The sequence below is a fragment of the Pristis pectinata genome, chromosome 18 (assembly GCF_009764475.1).
Source record: "Pristis pectinata isolate sPriPec2 chromosome 18, sPriPec2.1.pri, whole genome shotgun sequence".
NCBI classification, from domain to species: domain Eukaryota; kingdom Metazoa; phylum Chordata; class Chondrichthyes; order Rhinopristiformes; family Pristidae; genus Pristis; species Pristis pectinata.
The window spans coordinates 25,046,394-25,064,976 of NC_067422.1; the positions used below are offsets into that span (position 1 = coordinate 25,046,394).

General features: G+C 38.0%; 1 protein-coding gene across 1 annotated transcript in view; it reads left to right on the forward strand.

The window, feature by feature from the left end:
- The window catches only part of LOC127580046 (myosin-10-like), a 123,619-nt gene that overhangs the window by 96,306 nt on the left and 8,730 nt on the right, over positions 1-18,583 (forward strand). Inside the window, 19 exon segments of the mRNA XM_052033192.1 lie at positions 52-160; positions 412-543; positions 1,903-2,109; positions 2,641-2,778; positions 3,304-3,427; positions 4,649-4,820; positions 5,857-6,069; positions 7,706-7,850; positions 8,212-8,418; positions 9,043-9,148; positions 9,948-9,949; positions 10,103-10,252; positions 10,758-11,006; positions 11,367-11,579; positions 12,773-12,985; positions 14,486-14,647; positions 14,872-15,000; positions 15,976-16,064; positions 17,931-18,054. Of these exon segments, the coding sequence (XP_051889152.1) occupies positions 52-160; positions 412-543; positions 1,903-2,109; positions 2,641-2,778; positions 3,304-3,427; positions 4,649-4,820; positions 5,857-6,069; positions 7,706-7,850; positions 8,212-8,418; positions 9,043-9,148; positions 9,948-9,949; positions 10,103-10,252; positions 10,758-11,006; positions 11,367-11,579; positions 12,773-12,985; positions 14,486-14,647; positions 14,872-15,000; positions 15,976-16,064; positions 17,931-18,054 (2,884 nt within the window).

Consider the following 18,583-nt stretch of genomic DNA (forward strand, 5'->3'; position numbering starts at 1 on the left):
TACAACTGAATTAGCTTAATCTCTAAACTAATGCTCTTCTTTGCTTTACAGAGCATTCTTAAGAAAGCAACAACAGTTGAGTGCACTGAAGGTTTTGCAAAGGAACTGTGCAGCTTACCTAAAGCTCAGACACTGGCAGTGGTGGCGACTCTTCACAAAGGTTGGATTTGCATCTTGTCTCCACAGATAGAGGTCCAAAATAGGTCACCCGGACTTGCAGATGTTAGCTATTTGCTCTAAGACAATGAACTTCAGTATGCTTGGATTTGTATTTGATGTCGTGATGCACTCAGGATCACTCAGTTTTTATTAAGTGATGAATTTTCTAAAGAGATTGACAGAGGTGCTAAAATATTTTATTTTTGTTAGCAAGACATCATTATTTACTATGTTATTTTCTTGGTCTTTTAGGTTAAGCCACTGTTACAGGTAACCCGTCAGGAGGAAGAATTACTTTCTAAGGAGGATGAGCTGACAAAGGTGAAGGAGAAACATGTAAAGGTGGAAGCAGATCTTACAGCTATGGCAAGAAAGCATCAGCAGGTGTGTAGACCCATAAACACTGTACATGGCCTCTAAGTTCCATGGCAAATATTTCTGAGTTGTAATATGACCTAAACATCTAAAATATTTTTTCCCCAGAAGTAACATAAATTAGAGGAGCCAATTCCAAACAAATAGCAAGATCTGGGGGTATTTTTTTTTTGCATAGTTTGAAAGTGGCAGAGTAGCTTTTTGGGGGTATCGGGAAATATATAGGAACCTGGGCTTTGCAAGTAGAGGCAAAGACTAAAAAGCAGAGGTCATGAAGAATTACAAGAGACTGCAGCCATAACTGGAGTATTTTCCAGTTCTTTGGCCATATCTTATGGAAGAAGTTAAGACTTTGCAGAGGGTATTGATGAGAGTAACCAAAAAGATTCTAAGGACTTCAGTTTTACAGACAAACTGGAGAACCTGTTTTTGTCCTTGGACAGGGAAGATTTTTGAAGGGATTGAACAGGGGCATTTCAAAATAATAAGCGTAGATAGTAGATGATGAGAAACTATTCCCATTGGTAAAGGGTTCAAGAACTAGGGGACACAAGTGTGAGTGGCAAAAGTGACATGAAATATTGCATGGTGAGTTGTTTGGGAATGGAATGTTGTCAGAAGTAGGACTGGAGACAGATTCAATTGCTGGGTTTACAAGAACTGAATAAGTGAAATGTTTGCAGGGCTGAAGAGTGGGACTAGCTCTTGTATTGAACCAGTATGATCTAGATGGGCTGAATGGTCTCTTTCTAAGTTGCAACTATTGCGATTGTTGGGTTCTGTCTGGAGTCTGACTTGCCACCAAAATGTGCTTGACAGTTTAATGATCTGTGTTTCTGCTTGCAGGCTGTTGATATTTGACTAACTGAAAAGTCAAAGCATTAAGTCCATTTAGGTTGAAGTTACTAATGACTTCCATGCTTTGTTCTCTGCTATAAAATCTCTAAGGAGGTGTGGGAGAAAATGTAACAACTGAAAGGGGATGAGGTGGAATTGAAACCTTTTTAATTGCTTAGTCTAACTGCTGGGAGGAAGGGGGGAGTTGGATCCTTCCACGAAGCTTATAATTGATCATTCTGTTTGGTTTTGGAAAATTGTGATGGGTTGATCTATGTTATGCCAATGCACTTGTGAAGTTGGTTAAATGTGGGAATTTAATGTCTGCGAATGAATTTTAATTAACGATAAACTTTAAAAGAACATGATTGTTAGGTGTTGTCTACAGCAGTATATAGCTACCACAGTTGAATTGGTTGGGTAGGAGCTTGGTGTAAAAGTGTATTTTCATTTGAGTTACCCATCTTTTTGTGAAGGGTTTTGTAAGTGTAATTTGTCGCTTGGTGTAACTGTAATGAATGCTCCACCTAGATAATTGAAGAGAAGAATATTCTGGCTGAACAACTGCAAGCCGAGACTGAGCTCTTTGCAGAAGCTGAGGAAATGCGGGCACGTCTGGCTCATAAAAAGCAAGAACTGGAGGAAATCTTGCATGACTTGGAAGCAAGAGTAGAGGAAGAAGAAGAAAGAAACCAACAAATGCAGAATGAAAAGAAAAAAATGCAACAACATATTCAGGTCCGTGCACAGATGCTAACATTTAACCTTCATTTTGAAAATTGTAGGAGGGTGGATACTGGGCATTGCCACTGTAAACTACAATTTTATTGCTTGAGGCTCCTAATTGATCGTGAGGTTGGGTAATTTCAGTGGAGAGCACATTCAGGCAACTTTGGTCATTGATCTGTAAGTTTTTGTGTTGTTAAATCATGAGGTTCCAGAAAATATTTGCTCTGCGTCCATAATTTTTTCAAGAAATTGATGTAACGTAGTGCTTGAAGTTCAGTTTTTCCTCACTCCTATCTCCCTGTAACACCCTCTTGCCAATTGTCATTTTTGCCCTCATCCCTTATCTGTCAAATCTTTTAAATGATTCAGACAAGTAACATTTCTCAAAGTAGCTCTTGAATAATTCTCAAACACTCATTTATTTACTTATACGGATATGATCTTTGACATCACTTTTATCATCAGGGTTCTAATTCGGTTGAGGTGAAACAATTATGTGCACAAATCTGAAGTTACTATTTGGTAATGTTTTCTTACCAGGATCTCGAAGAGCAACTCGATGAAGAGGAAGGAGCTCGGCAGAAGCTTCAGCTCGAGAAAGTAACAGCAGAGGCTAAAATCAAGAAAGTGGAAGAAGAAATCTTGATGTTGGAAGACCAGAATTCTAAATTGGCCAAAGTGAGTTACAGCATAGGAGAAAAAGAAAATGGTTTTGTTTTTTTGAAAATTGTAGAATAAACAAAAATGTAATAAGTAACAATTGCACTTTAAATGATTAGAAAAATGTTCTCTCTGTTGAACTATTTGTGTTTCATATTTCCAGTAGTTTAATTTGTTTGATTCATTTCATTTTTGATTTAACCCCTTGCCAAAGTTAAGGCTGCTTTAAATTTCTACTGTGTATTCCTCAGAAGACAAATGAACAAAAATTCCTTCCCTAAACTGTGTGCTTTTACAAGTGATATTGAGGCTATCAGAACTTGTCTTTAATGGGATCTAAGCTCTTAATCGCCCAGCATCATATTAAAGGATGCTTCATTCTGATTTAGATTGCGTGCCTTCCTTTCTGAGTTAGGTCATTAATGATTTGTTTCCCTGACTTTTCAATAGTAGCTTAAGTTGGGAAAATAGTTGGTTTTGGAAAATTACAACTTGCTATTAAATTTAACAAGTGATCAATTTAAGATGTTTTTAATACAATAGGAGAAAAAGTTGTTTGAAGACCGGCTTTCTGAGTTTGCATCACAACTAGCAGAAGAGGAGGAAAAGGCAAAGAATTTGAGTAAGATTAAGAACAAGCAGGAGATGATGATTACAGACCTAGAAGGTAAGGCGGCCTTGGTTCTAAGCCAATCCAGACATGCTGCCAATGTTATCAGTTCCACAATACAACTTGAGTTGTAGCTTTGGTCCACAGGTCCTCAACCTGAAGTGGATGCATTTAATATAATGATTAAAATGTGAACTTTTGAATCTGATAAATCAAAATGGGAAATAGGTTAATATTTAAAATGTGACCCATCAGGTCCCAAAAGGAAACAATATTGTATGCTACTGGACTCGTAACCCAGAGGCCCAAGCTAATGACATGGGGGCACGTGTTCAAAGCCTTCCATGGTAGACTGTGAATTTCAGTTAGTTACATGTAAAATAAAACTGGTGATCTAAAATAAAACTAGTAATTTTGGTAATTAAACTATCAGCTAATTATGTAAACCCATCTGTTTCACCTGCCCTATGCAAGTCTAGACCGATAGCAATATGATCAGCTCTTAACTGCATTGTGTAAGTCAGTGCCTCAGTTAGCTTTGAGTAGTTTAAGAAGATTGCTCACTACAGTTTCCTCAAGATAAGCTGGAGATAGGCACATCCTGGGAGAAAAAAAATCATCTCTTCAAAACAGGTTCTCAATGGATGGTTAAAATGGTGCAGGGCCTTTCAATTTGGCTTTTACTTTTTTTAAATAATTGTAAAATTTGTTTATAAAAAGTTAATAGGCTTGAGTCTTTCTTAGCTCAGCTGTTGCACTGGAATATATACTATAACTCTTGCATTCACTGGAACAATCCCAAAAGTTTTTACAAAACTTCTGCCCTGGCATTCCCTTCTGTTTAGTCCTGAGGCATGGTTCCAGAGGGGACAGCAGTTTGTTTTTGCTTTGAGCAAGTGCCTATATCTTTGTAAATCTGACAGGCTATCTGTCACAGAAAATTCGTGTCCTGTAACTAGTAGCTGCTTGTGGCAACTTCCCATGGAGGAAGCTGGATAGTTATGGGCAGTAGAAATCCAGTAATTTAATTTAAATCTGTTCTCTCCACCTAGGCCCCACCTGTGCAGACAGTCCAAATGTCCTTTTATTTCCTGCACAATAAAGTAGCATGGTTTTATGAAAGCATAAATTATGCAGCTTGAATGTTTTGCTTTGTGAAATATGGTTGATGGCAGTAGATCAAAATTCTTACTTTGAGTTCTGGCAGATAGGGCATTCAGACTAATGGGAGAAAAGAAAATGAGTATTCTTCATTGTTGATCTAATTATTTTGTGTAGAACGTTTGAAGAAGGAGGAGAAAACCAGACAAGAACTGGAAAAATCAAAGAGGAAACTGGATGGTGAAACTACTGACTTGCAAGATCAAATTGCTGAGTTGCAGCAGCAGATCGAGGAACTGAAGATACAATTGGCAAAGAAAGAAGAGGAGCTGCAGGCTGCTCTGGCTAGGTCAGTGACCTAAAAATCAATTCTACTAATTGTCGTGATATAGGCACAGCAGCATTTATGAACTATTCCTATTTGACAGTGATTTAGGAATTCTAGTATTGAGTCACAGATCTGGGAGTTGCTGTTGAAGTTCTGGTGTGTACCTGTATTACACCTTGTAAGTGTGCCAAGAGTGACTTCTTATGATACTAGATAGGATGTCAATCAAATAGGCTGCTTTGTATTAGACACTGAGCAGGTTTTGTTGGAGCTTCTCACATCCAGGCAAGTGGAGCGTATTCTACCACCTTCCCGACACGTGCTGGGTAGTTGCTGAACTAGTTTTGACGAGTCAGGAGGTGAGTCTTGGCATTGTAGACTAGTTCTAGCAGCTTTAAAACTTGGACTTCAGGAATCTAATCACTAAAAGATGTAAGGATTGTAATCTGTGTAAAATTAAGTGGTGTCTTGATCCAAGTTTTCCAGCATCCCGGGGGAAATGTTCAAGAGAGTATTTCTACTGCACGTGGAGTGCAGAATTAGGGTCATAACCTTAAAAAAAAATAGAGCCAGCCTTTTTGGAAATTGGGAAGGTTTTACATGCAAAGCATGATGTTTGAAACTTTCTTCTGCAAATGGTAGGTGATACTGCATCAATTCTTAATTTTTAATCCAAGACTGAGGTTTCTTTTAGATCAAAGGTATTGCTGAATGTGAGGTCAAAGCAAGTATATGGATACGGGTCAAAAATTGTCCATGGATCAATAGCTGAAGGGGCTAAACTTCCTGCTCCTATTCCTACACAAGCGCAGTTGGGTGTCCTGTGTTTCTGTTGCTGTATTATTAAATATTGTTTTATTTTGGACTGCACATGGATCCAATCTGCACCAGGAAACTAACCTGTTGAACTCTGCAAACAATGTCTGAATTTGAGTGATGGTTATGGCTGGGACTTAAACTCTTGTCAGTTTGAGTCTGTAGGAGATTTGCTAACTGGTGGAAGCATAATGAATGGAGTGATGGATGTTTTATTCTTCAATCCATGGTTTTCTTTCAGAGGTGATGAGGAAACTGTTCAGAAAAATAATGCTCTCAAGCTAATCCGGGAGCTGCAGGTTCAGATTTCTGAGCTGCAAGAAGACCTGGAATCAGAGAAGGGTGCCCGCAACAAAGCAGATAAGCAGAAGAGAGACTTAAGTGAAGAGCTGGAAGCTTTGAAGACTGAACTGGAGGATACTTTGGATACCACAGCAGCTCAACAAGAACTGAGGTAAACTTTTTTTTACACTGGAGCAATGAATTTATTTTAGATTTACTTGATTATACCACCTGATTTATACAAAATTTTGAAATGTTATAATTCCTTCAGTGTTTTTAAAAATAAAAGGTGTACAGTGTACTGTACATTTACTTTTAAAACAATAATTCAGTCATTTTGTGAATGAAATAACAAAATTAATCTGTCTGCAACACTGGAAAAGATTACACTAAAACTATTCAAATATCTGAAAGGTAAAGCAAAATTCTTGACTAAATTTACATTATCATTAAGACCTTAAGATTGCAGCTAAGAGGCAGATGAGATGTTCAAAATTGTGGGAAAATGTAATCTCTTGTTAGCTGTAATTTTCAAAAGTCAGGCTTATTTATGTGGATGAAGCAGCTTCAACCATAAGTACTTGTAAATCATTTTGTGCCTTATGGCTGATATTGAGAACCAGCTCCTGTCTGTACTTGGCAGATAGCCATCATTCTTCATGAGGATGATGGAGGTGAGTGAGCAGGCACACAGCACTGACTGAAGGTGGGGTTGCCTCACTGCCTTGCCTTGCCCTGCCTTGTCCAGACCATGAGAGTGGCTGCCCAACATTTGGTCCTGGGAGCAGCTGTCATCAACTGCCACTCACTGATGGGTCAGAATGACTTCACAGGACCTCTGTGGGCATTTCTCTGTATCCACCATTTTGGCAATATCCTCACAACATGGAAGAAGACACTTGGCCCACCAAGTCTCTGACTCTCAGAGCAACCCCAGCAGCCCCATTTTCCACATGCTCCCTGTGCCAAACTCTGCCAAGACCCACTAGGGGCTATTTGCAGTAACCAATTAATAACCAGCACTTCTTTCGGATGTGGGAGGAAACCAGCACACGTAAGAGAAACGCATGCAGCCACAGGGAGAATATGAAACTCCACATATAAAGCAGAGGTCAGAATTACACTGGAGTTCCTGGAGCTGAAGCAGCTACACTGCTACCCTTTCTGTGGCAATCACAAACCTGGGCCCAAACGTGCTTCTGCACCACTCATTAGCCACTGCAGCTACATAGTCTCTTTCCCTTTTGTTTCCCCTTTCCTTCTGGTTTCCCATTGTCTGGAACAGAGTTGGCCAGTAAATGAGGCAATGATGTTGGACTCTGCCTCAGGCCAAATCATTGCAGTAGAGGCCTAACTGCAGATTCTGCAAATTCCACACATTGCATTTAGGTTTGTCTCCTTGAATGTAACAAGTTATACATTACGCTTCAAGAAAAAATGTCCCAGGAATTTTCTTGCTTTGATGTAATTGAGCAATTTTACTTTGACATTTTTTCCTTATTATTCCTCTTGAATGTGAGGATTTGCACAGAAATGTAGTTCTGAGTGCAGGTGTACTTATTGTCTCATAGAACTGACCTTTTGTCCAGTAAAGCCATACAATGGCATAATTGGGACTTGCCCCAGCCAAGCCTGACATCTTCATGCCCATTCCCCTTCAACTCTGGAACCTTCCTGTGCAGTGTGCTGTTCTCCTATTTTACAGACAGACTGTGATAAAGTTTATGTTGAAGTTGATAGCATGAAAAAAGCAAGTCCAATATTTTGGATAAAAATTCTGACATGTCTGTTACTTGAACTAATGACAGATCCAAACGTGAGCAAGAGGTGGCTGAGCTGAAGAAGGCCATTGAAGAAGAGACAAAGGCCCATGAAGTTCAAATCCAGGATATCCGCCAAAGGCACAGCACAGCCCTGGAGGAGCTCTCGGAACAACTTGAACAAGCCAAGAGAGTCAGTACCACGGAACTTAAAGTACACTTCGAAATATACTCACAGAATGGGATTGAGGGCTTTGGCTCATTAAACTGTGCATGCAACAAAACATTTGGCAGATGTCAAATTTATAGTATTTAATTCAGTTACCAGATGCAACCCTGGAATTTGCCATAAATGTTAGAAAGCCTTGGATCAGTATGACTGTGGTATAAAATAGTCTGAGGAGCTCGCTCAGAATTATTATTTCTTGAATAAATCTTTCCTTAGTTGAGTGGGTTTAATTATTCAATGCTCATTAAAAGTGAAACTCTTAAATTTTGGTTACAAGTGAGAACTTGAACAAGTGACTTATAAATTGTTTCTTTTTCATAAACAGCACAAAGGCAACTTGGAGAAGAGCAAACAGGGTTTGGAAAATGATAACAAGGAGTTGGCTGGTGAAGTTAAGAGTTTGCAACAAGCAAAGGCTGAGTCCGAACACAAAAGAAAGAAGCTTGAATCTCATGCACAGGAGTTGCAAATCAAGTTTGCAGAGAGTGAAAAGGCAAAGTCTGAACTAGCTGATAAGACCCACAAACTTCAGGTAAGAACCTTGAGATCAAAATTTGCAGCAGCTGAACCACAAGAAATGGATCTTTTTCTGTGCTTTGGAGTTCTTTGGTTTCGTTTTGACCTAGGACCTCGTCTGTAGATGGTGTATATTGAATAAAACAAATGCTTTTTTGTTTTCTTTTAAAACTTCGGGAGGACAATTTCAGAAAAAGCTGATGTTCTTTTTTTGGTCAGTCAGCAGCTCTGCATCAATTGAAATGTTTTTTTGATACTGTGTATTAATTTTAGCATCCCTAGTGGATGATCATATGGCAGATGGAAGTCATTAACAAAGGGCAGCAGTCTGGAGAGGCTACCTTGGTTATGCCAGAAGTGAACCTGTTGTGTATCTGATATGTTAAATTGATTCCAGATTCAGTTAGCTTTTTACAATTCTAACAACAACTTTAAGTTTGTTTAAATAACTTTTTTTCAGGATTTTTAAAATATTTCATCCTATTATCTGATGGCAGTAGTGCAGAATATACTTGTTAAGATACTGGAAATGTTGTATTTGAAATTGATGCCAAATATTCAGTAAGATACATAAACAATCTCATGTGAAGTTTCTTTTGCAAAGACATACACATTGTGAATTTATCCTCTCCTTTACTAGAATGAATTGGACAATGTCTCTGGACTTCTCGAGGAAGCTGAGAAAAAAAGCAATTAAACTACCAAAGATACTGCCAATTTGGAATCTGCACTCCAGGACTGCACAGGTACATGAATTGACATTTAACTTTTTGTTAACCCGCAGATCTTTAGTTGGGAGGAAGAGAAATGGATCACTTTGTATAAGTTATCAATAATATGAGGGAAGAACTGTGTGGATTTTTATGATAATCTTGCATTATTTCCCTTTTAAAATCAGCTTGATGATGATGAACTCATCCACTAATGGAGAAGGGTGTGCACAGGAATCGATGGCCTTTGGATGCACCACATAATTGAAACCTTTGCATTCTTGTATCGGGGGAGCTGGCTGTGTCTTGCCTATTTCCAGATTGTAGGCTCCTGATCAAAATGAAATGTCCAAATGCAAATGGTATCAAAAAGCATGCTGGCAATCTGAATTGAAAACCCAATATGCTGAACTGGGTCATCTGAGAAGAGAGAAACGGTATTAATGTTTCGGATCAATGACCTCATCAGAACTGATGGCTTAAATGTGTGATTACTTTTGCAAAAATGTACAATTATGAATTTAAGGAGTAGGAAAACAGTTACATCTGGAGTTGATGACCCTTTCATCAAAACTGATGAGGTGTCATCAATCTGAAACATTAACTATTTCTCTCCAGAAATGTTGCTGAGGATCTTCAGCAATTTGTTATTGCAAATATTGCTTGTGGTCATACTCTGGGTACAATGAAGCTTTGCATTGAGTAATTGTATCTTAAGCAACAGAGGGCTAAGGATGAAGTTGCAGTGTTTGTCACCTTCATTTGGAATGAACCAGCTTCATTTGCATTGAAGTTGATTTTTGGTGAGAGTCTAATCCCTGTCCTAAAAATTAAGAGGTTTTAATGTGTGAGGGTCAGAGTCACAGTGGAAGAAAAACAAACAGGAATTTTTAATCTGCCACAACTTGTGTTTTTGCATTTTTTCATTTGTGAATTGCACTAATTTAGCAATATGATGTTTAACTATCTTTGCATTGCCTTTGATAGGAGCTGCTTCAAGAGGAGACGAGGCAGAAATTGAACCTCAGCAGTCGAATTCGACAACTGGAAGAAGAGAAGAACAATCTCCAAGAACAGCAGGAGGAAGAGGAAGAAATAAAGAAGAACCTTGAAAAACAGTTAGCCTCTCTCCATATGCAGGTTAGTTGTTGGACCATGTGGAGGAAACTGCTGCTATGGTTACTGGTCCTCTGCAGTCAGTTCTGTTTTCTGTATAAATGTCTGTTAAAGAATTAAACTGACCCTGAACCACTTTGATTCAAGTTCAAATAAAAATTTCAAGGTGCTTTAAAAATCGGGTTTAACAAAGAAATGGAAGTTAAAGTATTGACAGACCTTCTTTCGCCCTATTTAGTAAATTCTGTGCAGAGTATCAGACAACAAATTGTTCTGTAAATATTGAACTTTTAATCTTTTAACCTATGTCTCTTCAAGAAATATTACTGAATTCTTTGAAAAGTAACACAATATTGCAGATAAAATTTTACAAATAATCTTTTTATTGAGTATTTAATACTTCTATTTTTCTACTTGCAATGTGTATCTGCTTTGCAGTTGAGAGCCAAAGTCATGGTATAACAAAAGTATTTCTTTGAATTCCAGAAAAGAGGCCAGATGCAATAACTAATCTATTTTTTTAATTTAGCTGGTTGATGCAAAGAAGAAAGTGGATGAAGATGTGGCGACAATAGATGGGCTGGAAGAGGCCAAAAGAAAACTTCTGAAGGATGTGGAAGCTCTCACTCAACGCTTCGAAGAGAAAGCAGTGGCCTTTGATAAAATGGAGAAAACCAAAAACCGTCTACAACAGGAACTTGATGATTTGTTGGTGGACCTTGACCATCAGCGTCAAATTGTCTCCAACCTTGAAAAGAAACAGAAGAAATTTGATCAGGTACTTTTGGTTGAGTAAAGTGAGCCTCCAACAAATTTTTTTTCCAACCCCAAAATTATTAACATATTCAACAATTTTATGGCTCTGCAATACTGGTTAAAAGGCTCAAGTTAAATATATATTTCTTTGTGACTCAGACTATGTAGCTTGACGACTATTCTGTTCTTGGCCTCAGCATCTGCATCATAGTTCAGTTGAAATTACTAAATTGGAAAGAGCTAAAGAGAATTAAAACCAATTTGAAATGCACACCTTAATGGAATCCTAAATAGATTCTATAGTTGGTTAAAATATTATAGATTAATGCAAAATAAAGATTATAGCTTCATTATTCCAAATGAACTTTGCTTTGTTAATCAGATGCTGGCTGAAGAAAAGAGCATTTCTGCTCGCTATGCTGAGGAAAGGGATAGAGCCGAGGCTGAAGCCAGAGAAAAGGAGACAAAAACCCTGTTGTTAACCCGAGCACTGGATGAGGCTCTTGAAGCTAAAGAAGAGCTGGAGAGACACAACAAGCAACTCCGTACTGAAATGGAGGACTTGATGAGTTCCAAGGATGATGTGGGCAAGAATGTAAGTTGACTTAAAGAACCACAGAGTAATGCATAACTAAAGTACTTCAGCACTTTAAGCTAGCCTTCATATGGTTCAGTGCAATCATCAGTAGTTAAGTTTTTAAGATGAATTTAAAATGGTATTGTATCCCAAATGGATTGTATTTGGGTTTCCTGTTGCAACACAATTTGTCACCTCCATGAGATTTGTTGCTGCACCTGTCCATGTACCATTAGGCCTTTATCTGAAGTTGGAGGGAAGTAAGAAGTCACTGTGTGGTTACCTGAAATGGTTAGTTTAATTTTTTTGGTTTTGAACTAATTTGTCAATTTCAAGGTTTTTAAAATGGCATGAACAGCAATTGCCTGAACACAAATATTGTGACATGGGCATCAATGGAAAAAAAAAATCTAGCAAAATGCAGTAGAAGGTTCAAGATGAAAATCAAGAAATAGCCTTTTCATTTGAAACCATTTGAATAAATAGAACCTGCTGGATCCTTTTGAATCTATTTTTTTTCCTCTAGCAGTAGAGTGAAAAGGTTTCAATGGATATAACTAGTATTTAAATTTTTGTATTTCTCAAAACTGAAAAATAACTGTCAATTTGGCACTTATGCTTTTTTCCCCTCTTGGCATTCTGTCTATTTAAGGAGTTATTCCTATTGTGCAGTTATGAATTTTTTTCTGCAAGTTTTTAGCCTTGTCTGAAGTTGGAACCCCAAGTGGTTCCCATCCAGTGTAGGACTGCATCCCTGGAAGAAACAAAAATACCTTTGCAGCTAAGCAGCCAGTAAACAGAGTTAAAATGCATTTTTGATTTTAATATTACTACAGTACTAGATTACTTTAATGTTATGTACTGAAAGATATTAGATGTTAATAGTAATTTTAACATTAAGTTGGAAAATGTTTTGGATATTCTGGTCTTCATAGCGTGACAATAAATCTACAGGCTAGTATAAATGTTATGATGTAAACTTGCACACTTGGTTTCAAGATCATTTACCATTACCTTATCACAACTGCTTTGTTCAATGGCATGTAACATCTTGGTATGTAGCAAGGGAAGGTGAAGCTTTCCTCAGTTTGGGAAAAGTCCAGTTACCACAGTGTAAACTTTAAATTGTAGCTCCTGAAAAACAACGTTATGACCCTAGAGTTGATCGATAAATAACTGTACCTGATCGATCTTGTCTTTTATTATGGAAGGTGCATGAACTTGAGAAATCCAAGCGGGCCTTGGAGCAACAGGTGGAGGAGATGAGGACTCAGCTTGAGGAGCTGGAGGATGAGTTGCAGGCCACTGAAGATGCCAAGCTTCGTTTGGAGGTCAATATGCAGGCCATGAAGGCCCAATTTGAGCGAGACCTGCAAGCCAGAGATGAACAGAATGAAGAAAAGAAGAGAATGTTGGTTAAACAGGTAAATTCTTCATCAGAAGATAGCCTACTCATCAATGTCCTTTCCATGAATACAAAGTAACGTGCTAAAGTAAATAGTGTTAGTTGTCTCAAAGTAACGTGCTAAAGTAAATAGTGTTAGTTGTCTCATTATCCCAGTCCAACATTCAGAATTAAGTTGTAGAACATCTGCAGTGATTCTCGTGAGCACTCTGCCACAATATTTGGTTAACTTGAATGGCTGCAAACTGACCTGCAACTCAGTTACACCAGGTTCTGGGTTCACCCTTTCATTCATGTATGACCTTGTATAGCCAGAGCACCCAGTCATCTGCTTGAGGTCATTTACACACAAGTGGCTCTAACTTCCTGACCACTAGTTAAGACTAAAGATGTACTTAAGTGTGCATCAACGATAAATTTGCCTACTCATCCCATCCTGGCTCACACCTCATGATGGAGGAGGCTACTCACACCGCATTCTGTACCAGTTCACTTAGCAAGCCCATTCCCCCACTTGGCATGGATGTTACATAAACCATTAGGTGCTTCATCTGGTGTCTTTGATCCCAAATATTTTGACATGATCAACAATTCCTAGCTGTTGGAATATGCTATTCCCAACCCCAATGGATATTTTCTTTTAACCATTGATCATACAATTAATTTCAGACCAGCTACATGGTTATTTACTTGAGTTTAAGATCTGGGATTCCAGTCTGATTTAATATTTGCAATTTAAATGCTATAAGGTTAATACTAGGATTATCAGTCATTCAGTCATGGTGGAATTCTTGAGAGCTTTAGTTAATTCTGGCATTATTCAGAAATTTGGGCTAAGTATCCATTATATAAAAAAAACATTTTATATTTGATCCAGCTGTCAACACTAAACACCTGAAGCAAAGGGCCAAACATTAAGCTGGAATTTCAGTTATAGGCATATCAACAGACCCAAATTAAATACCTTTACTAATAGCTTTTGGTTGAATGTGATTACGTTTGCAGTGGAGGTGCTTTGTGAGAATTGTGACAACAGCAGCTATAAGTGAACCCAGTTCATTGTCAGTGACACCAAGGTTAACGGTATCTGGAAGACTGAATGATTTAGTTTCTTGGTGATTGGAAAATGTTCCCATTATCGAGTCATTTTCATAGAGATCTCCCTTTCAACAACTTCATTATATGAACTCTACCAAATATTGAAGAAAACTTTGGCAAGAATTGTCTTGAAACTGCACATTTTAGCCCATCTGCTTAGTGGTTGCTCATTAGGCCACTTAGCACTAATGTTCTGATCATTTAAACTAGACCTTGTTTGTGTTGATAAATAGGACAATTGTAATAGTGAACATAAGAACAACAATGTGGCTTTGCATTTTAAGCATTTAGCATTTAAATAAGTAGCATTAGATCTAAACTGAATAGATGGTCACATTACCATGAGGTTGAGCTTGGATTTAGTGATGCTTGGAAAGAGTGAGAGTTTGCAGTTCAGTAATTTTATTAATGCATGCCGTAGGTTCGTGAGCTTGAAGCAGAGCTGGAGGATGAACGGAAACAGCGTGCTCAAGCAGTTGCTACAAGGAAGAAGCTGGAGATGGACCTGAAAGACCTGGAAGCGCAGATTGAGGCAGCGAATAAAAGTCGCGAAGAGGCAATTAAACAACTTCGTAGGCTTCAGGTAAATCATTTTAAACTTTCACAATTATAGTTTATTTCTGCAAATAAAGGGATCGTGGTTCTTGAAGTCAAAAACTTTAAACTACTGCAGGATGCAGTTTATAATGCTTTTTAAGTGAGTGACTGTATAGTTGAGCAACAGTGAGCTACATTAAAGTTGTATAAAGTGTATTTCATTGCCTGATGAACTTGGAGGATGTAAACAAAGTTCACACCTTTTTTCAGGCACAGATGAAAGACTACCAACGTGAGCTGGAAGAGGCTCGTGTTTCCAGAGATGAGATCTTCGCTCAGTCAAAGGAGAATGAAAAGAAGCTGAAGAGTCTAGAGGCAGAAATTCTGCAGCTTCATGAGGTCTGTTGATCCAAGCCGCCATACTTTGTTATTTAGCCATCAACCAATCCAAGGAGAAATCTCATGCTTATGTGCAGATAAAGCAAGTTTGAGTAAAGAAATTGCACATCTGGTACAACCACGTGAACAGAATTGAATGGTTTGATGATTTGGTCAATGGACAAGCTTCTAATTTATTTAATTGCAAAATTTTCGAAATAAATTACAAAAACTCTGAAATTGGGAAAATGAAACTATCTGTAGTTGGGCTTCTAGCAGGGCAGGCTATATTGAGCTGTGACTGATTAAATTATGATCTATAGATATAGTATTGTTCCTTTAAAATTTTATACAACAGTATGACTGACACAAAACAACTCCCCGTGGAAGCAGTTTTTTTAAGTTCAGTGACTGATAGCTCATCTCAATATATTGAATTTGGCAGCCTAAAATTAATTGGATTTTGGCTATTTTTATATTGCAGCTAAATGTCTACAGCTTGTTCATGGCTTGGATTATATCCTAGAAAATGAAACATCCAAGATTGTCTGTGGCACAGTATAGTCATCAATATAAAATTACAGAAATGCACTGATATACTTGAGTGTGAAACAAACTGACATACATTTCAATACAATTAAATCTGAGGGCATCTATTTGCATCTAACTGATAAAGTATGGAACACCTCCACAAATAAAAGTTGATGATGGCTTAATTGATTTTAAATGTAGTAAACATTTTGCAAGCCAAAGGTACACTGGGTATATGGAGCCAAGGTTAAAGATCAGGCATGATCTCATTGAATGATAGAAGAAGTTAATAGTTCTAAAACTTGATGTACGTTTGAGGAAATTTATTGCAACACTGATTTACTCTCAAGAACTGGTATTTTTTTTAATATGCCTGCCATATGATGTGATCAGCTTAGCTGGAGCCCAATGACTGATCTGTGCCTTTGGGCCTTGCATGGAACTAAACTTTGCGCAATTTTACAGGAACTGGCTGCTTCGGAGCGAACACGTCGCCATGCGGAGCAGGAGCGTGACGAGCTGGCAGATGAAATTGCAAACAGCACGTCTGGAAAGTAAGGAAGCGTGACATAGGCCCATTACCCCAGTTCTTAATATAAACTGGTTTATTTAAAGCACTTGAGGTACCAAGATTTAAATCTAAATGAAATTCATGTGTCAACAGCAATAAAGACTAGATCTGATGTCTCCAGAGTTTGCAGTTGTCTGAACATACCCAGCTGTAAGATGTTTATAAAGGGAGCCAAACTGATTCAAGCTTCATGGTTTTCTGAGGACATGTCTGCATCTTTTGAGTAAAGGTCAAAGTAGTAGTTGATTTAAAGATTGTCTTTCAGTTGTAACATTCATATTTTACTTAATCTGCCTCCACAGTTTTATTCCCAGAACTGAGATGTACTGCTTCATATAAATCACAGATGTCACATATTGCCACATTTCAGGGCACCCTTGGATAACGTGCTTTCCCAAAGACTTTTCTCTTTCTCCTAGGACTTTGCTATCCTCTTTAGTTTCACAGATACCTATACTGCTTGTCCAAATTGTCATGCTTTGTGTTGGCTGGGTCTTGGCGCCAAGAGACTTCTGGGACAAAACCTGATTTGGTTTTTGACCAATGTATGCAAAGCACTTACTATGAAACAGTATTCAGCCATAGAAATCTTATGCATACAAGTGTCTTGTTCAACACACTTGGAAAGGAGAGTGGGGTGACGGGGAAGCTGTATGTAAGCACACATGATGTCTTAAGGTTGCAGATGGAAACTGGTGCATATTTTCCCCCAGCCATATTGCTCTTGCAACCTGTCTTTCAGTCAAATGCTAGAAACAAATCTCAGCTAATTAATGGCATAATTATTGAAAAACCAACTCCCTCATTCTTGTGGATGATAACTTTTTTTTTACCTCTAGGTATTTGTTAATAGGTGGCTAATGCAAAATTGGAATAAATTTTTCATGGTTTAAGTCAGTTCCTCACATTTTTGCGCCCTACTTCTAATGGCACATGTCCAGCTTTTGCCTGATGTTTATATCCTCCACTCCAGACCATGTTCTTGCTTTTACGTTGTTGGGAAATCTTAATTATTTTCACCAGTCCTTGAAACTGTGTAGTTTTATCCTCATGTTGGTTTCTGGTTGGGAGCTTTAACAATTCATTATACTCTGTTCAGATCTCTGAATTTGCTTATTATTTCTTGGAAGCTCCCAGAGATTTTGAAGCCAAAGTAATTGTCCAGCTTGATAAGGTCCACAAATTGTTTTCCTTTAACCTCCACGATTCAATTCACAAGAGAAATGCCTCCCTAAATTGTGCTCCTCTGTAAATTGGCAGCAGTGAGAGTGGTGTCAGGATTTTTCCATCTGTATTTCTGGATTTTGTTTTCCAGTCAGGTTACACAATAGAATATGCAAAGCAGCACAAGGAGAAATATACTTGTACATTTGGCAGGATCTGGTTGCTGCACACACGATGGTTGCTGGTAAATTTCAGTCTTGTGAATTGCCTTTACATTTAAAGGTACTAAATAAATGTGAATCACTTGATTCTGCCTGCTTGCAATCATTCTCCATTTCAGTTTAGATTTTGTGTGCTTCACTTGGAATATGAAGAATGCGTAGTGAGTGATGGATTACTTGGCTTTGTATTTTCATTCTTTGAATTTGTATAATCCATATACAAAACTCTAATTTCTAAGGATATGGGAAATTAAATAACTGTTACCCAAGCACTGCATACCTGGTCAGTGTGTCACAGCACTGGTACCTCATTAAATAGCTGATTAGCCTGAAATTGAATTTTGAGTAGTTTTATTTCCAAAATAGAACATTTAAGTGCACAGCCAGTCACATTTCCTGAAGCTTAGGGCTACATTTGAAATCTTAAATTCCAGTGTTAATGTGTCCTTGTCATGGTTCCTCAGGTCTGCCTTACTGGATGAGAAGCGTCGCCTGGAGGCTCGTATTGTCCAGTTAGAGGAAGAGCTTGAAGAAGAACAGAGCAATATGGAGCTCCTAAATGATAGATTCCGAAAGACCACGATGCAGGTTTGATCTTTTTAATTGGTTGATTAAACTTACTGTTGTGTAAAGCTTCCCAATGAAAATATTTTGTCAATCCTTTTAGCCTTTGACATCTTTTTACTTTAGAAATCATGTTCATGTGTAGTTTGCATACCAGAAATTTCTAACCTGTATGACCCTGTTACTATTGCTTCTGTGGTCCTGGATGTAATTAAATGTTAGTAATTTGTAGAAAAAGGATAAAGTACAGTACAGGCACCATCACACATAGTTCTGCAGCAGCTGCATTTACTTTGGCTTTTAGTGGAATGCTTATGTTGCCAGCTTCTGTTTGAAACAACCCGGGTACCCTGGTCAGAGATGGCTTATCTTCCTGCTTTCTAGTGAATTAACAAGTTCCTTTTAAAAATACTCCAGAACAATAATTCTAAATGATTAGAGCCATAATTGTCAGGGCTGATACTCTTACCATAATGGAACCCCACGTTGAATGCCCTAAACACATTCTAACCAGCTATCATCCAGCCTTCATCTTTGTGTGAACAGAATTCTT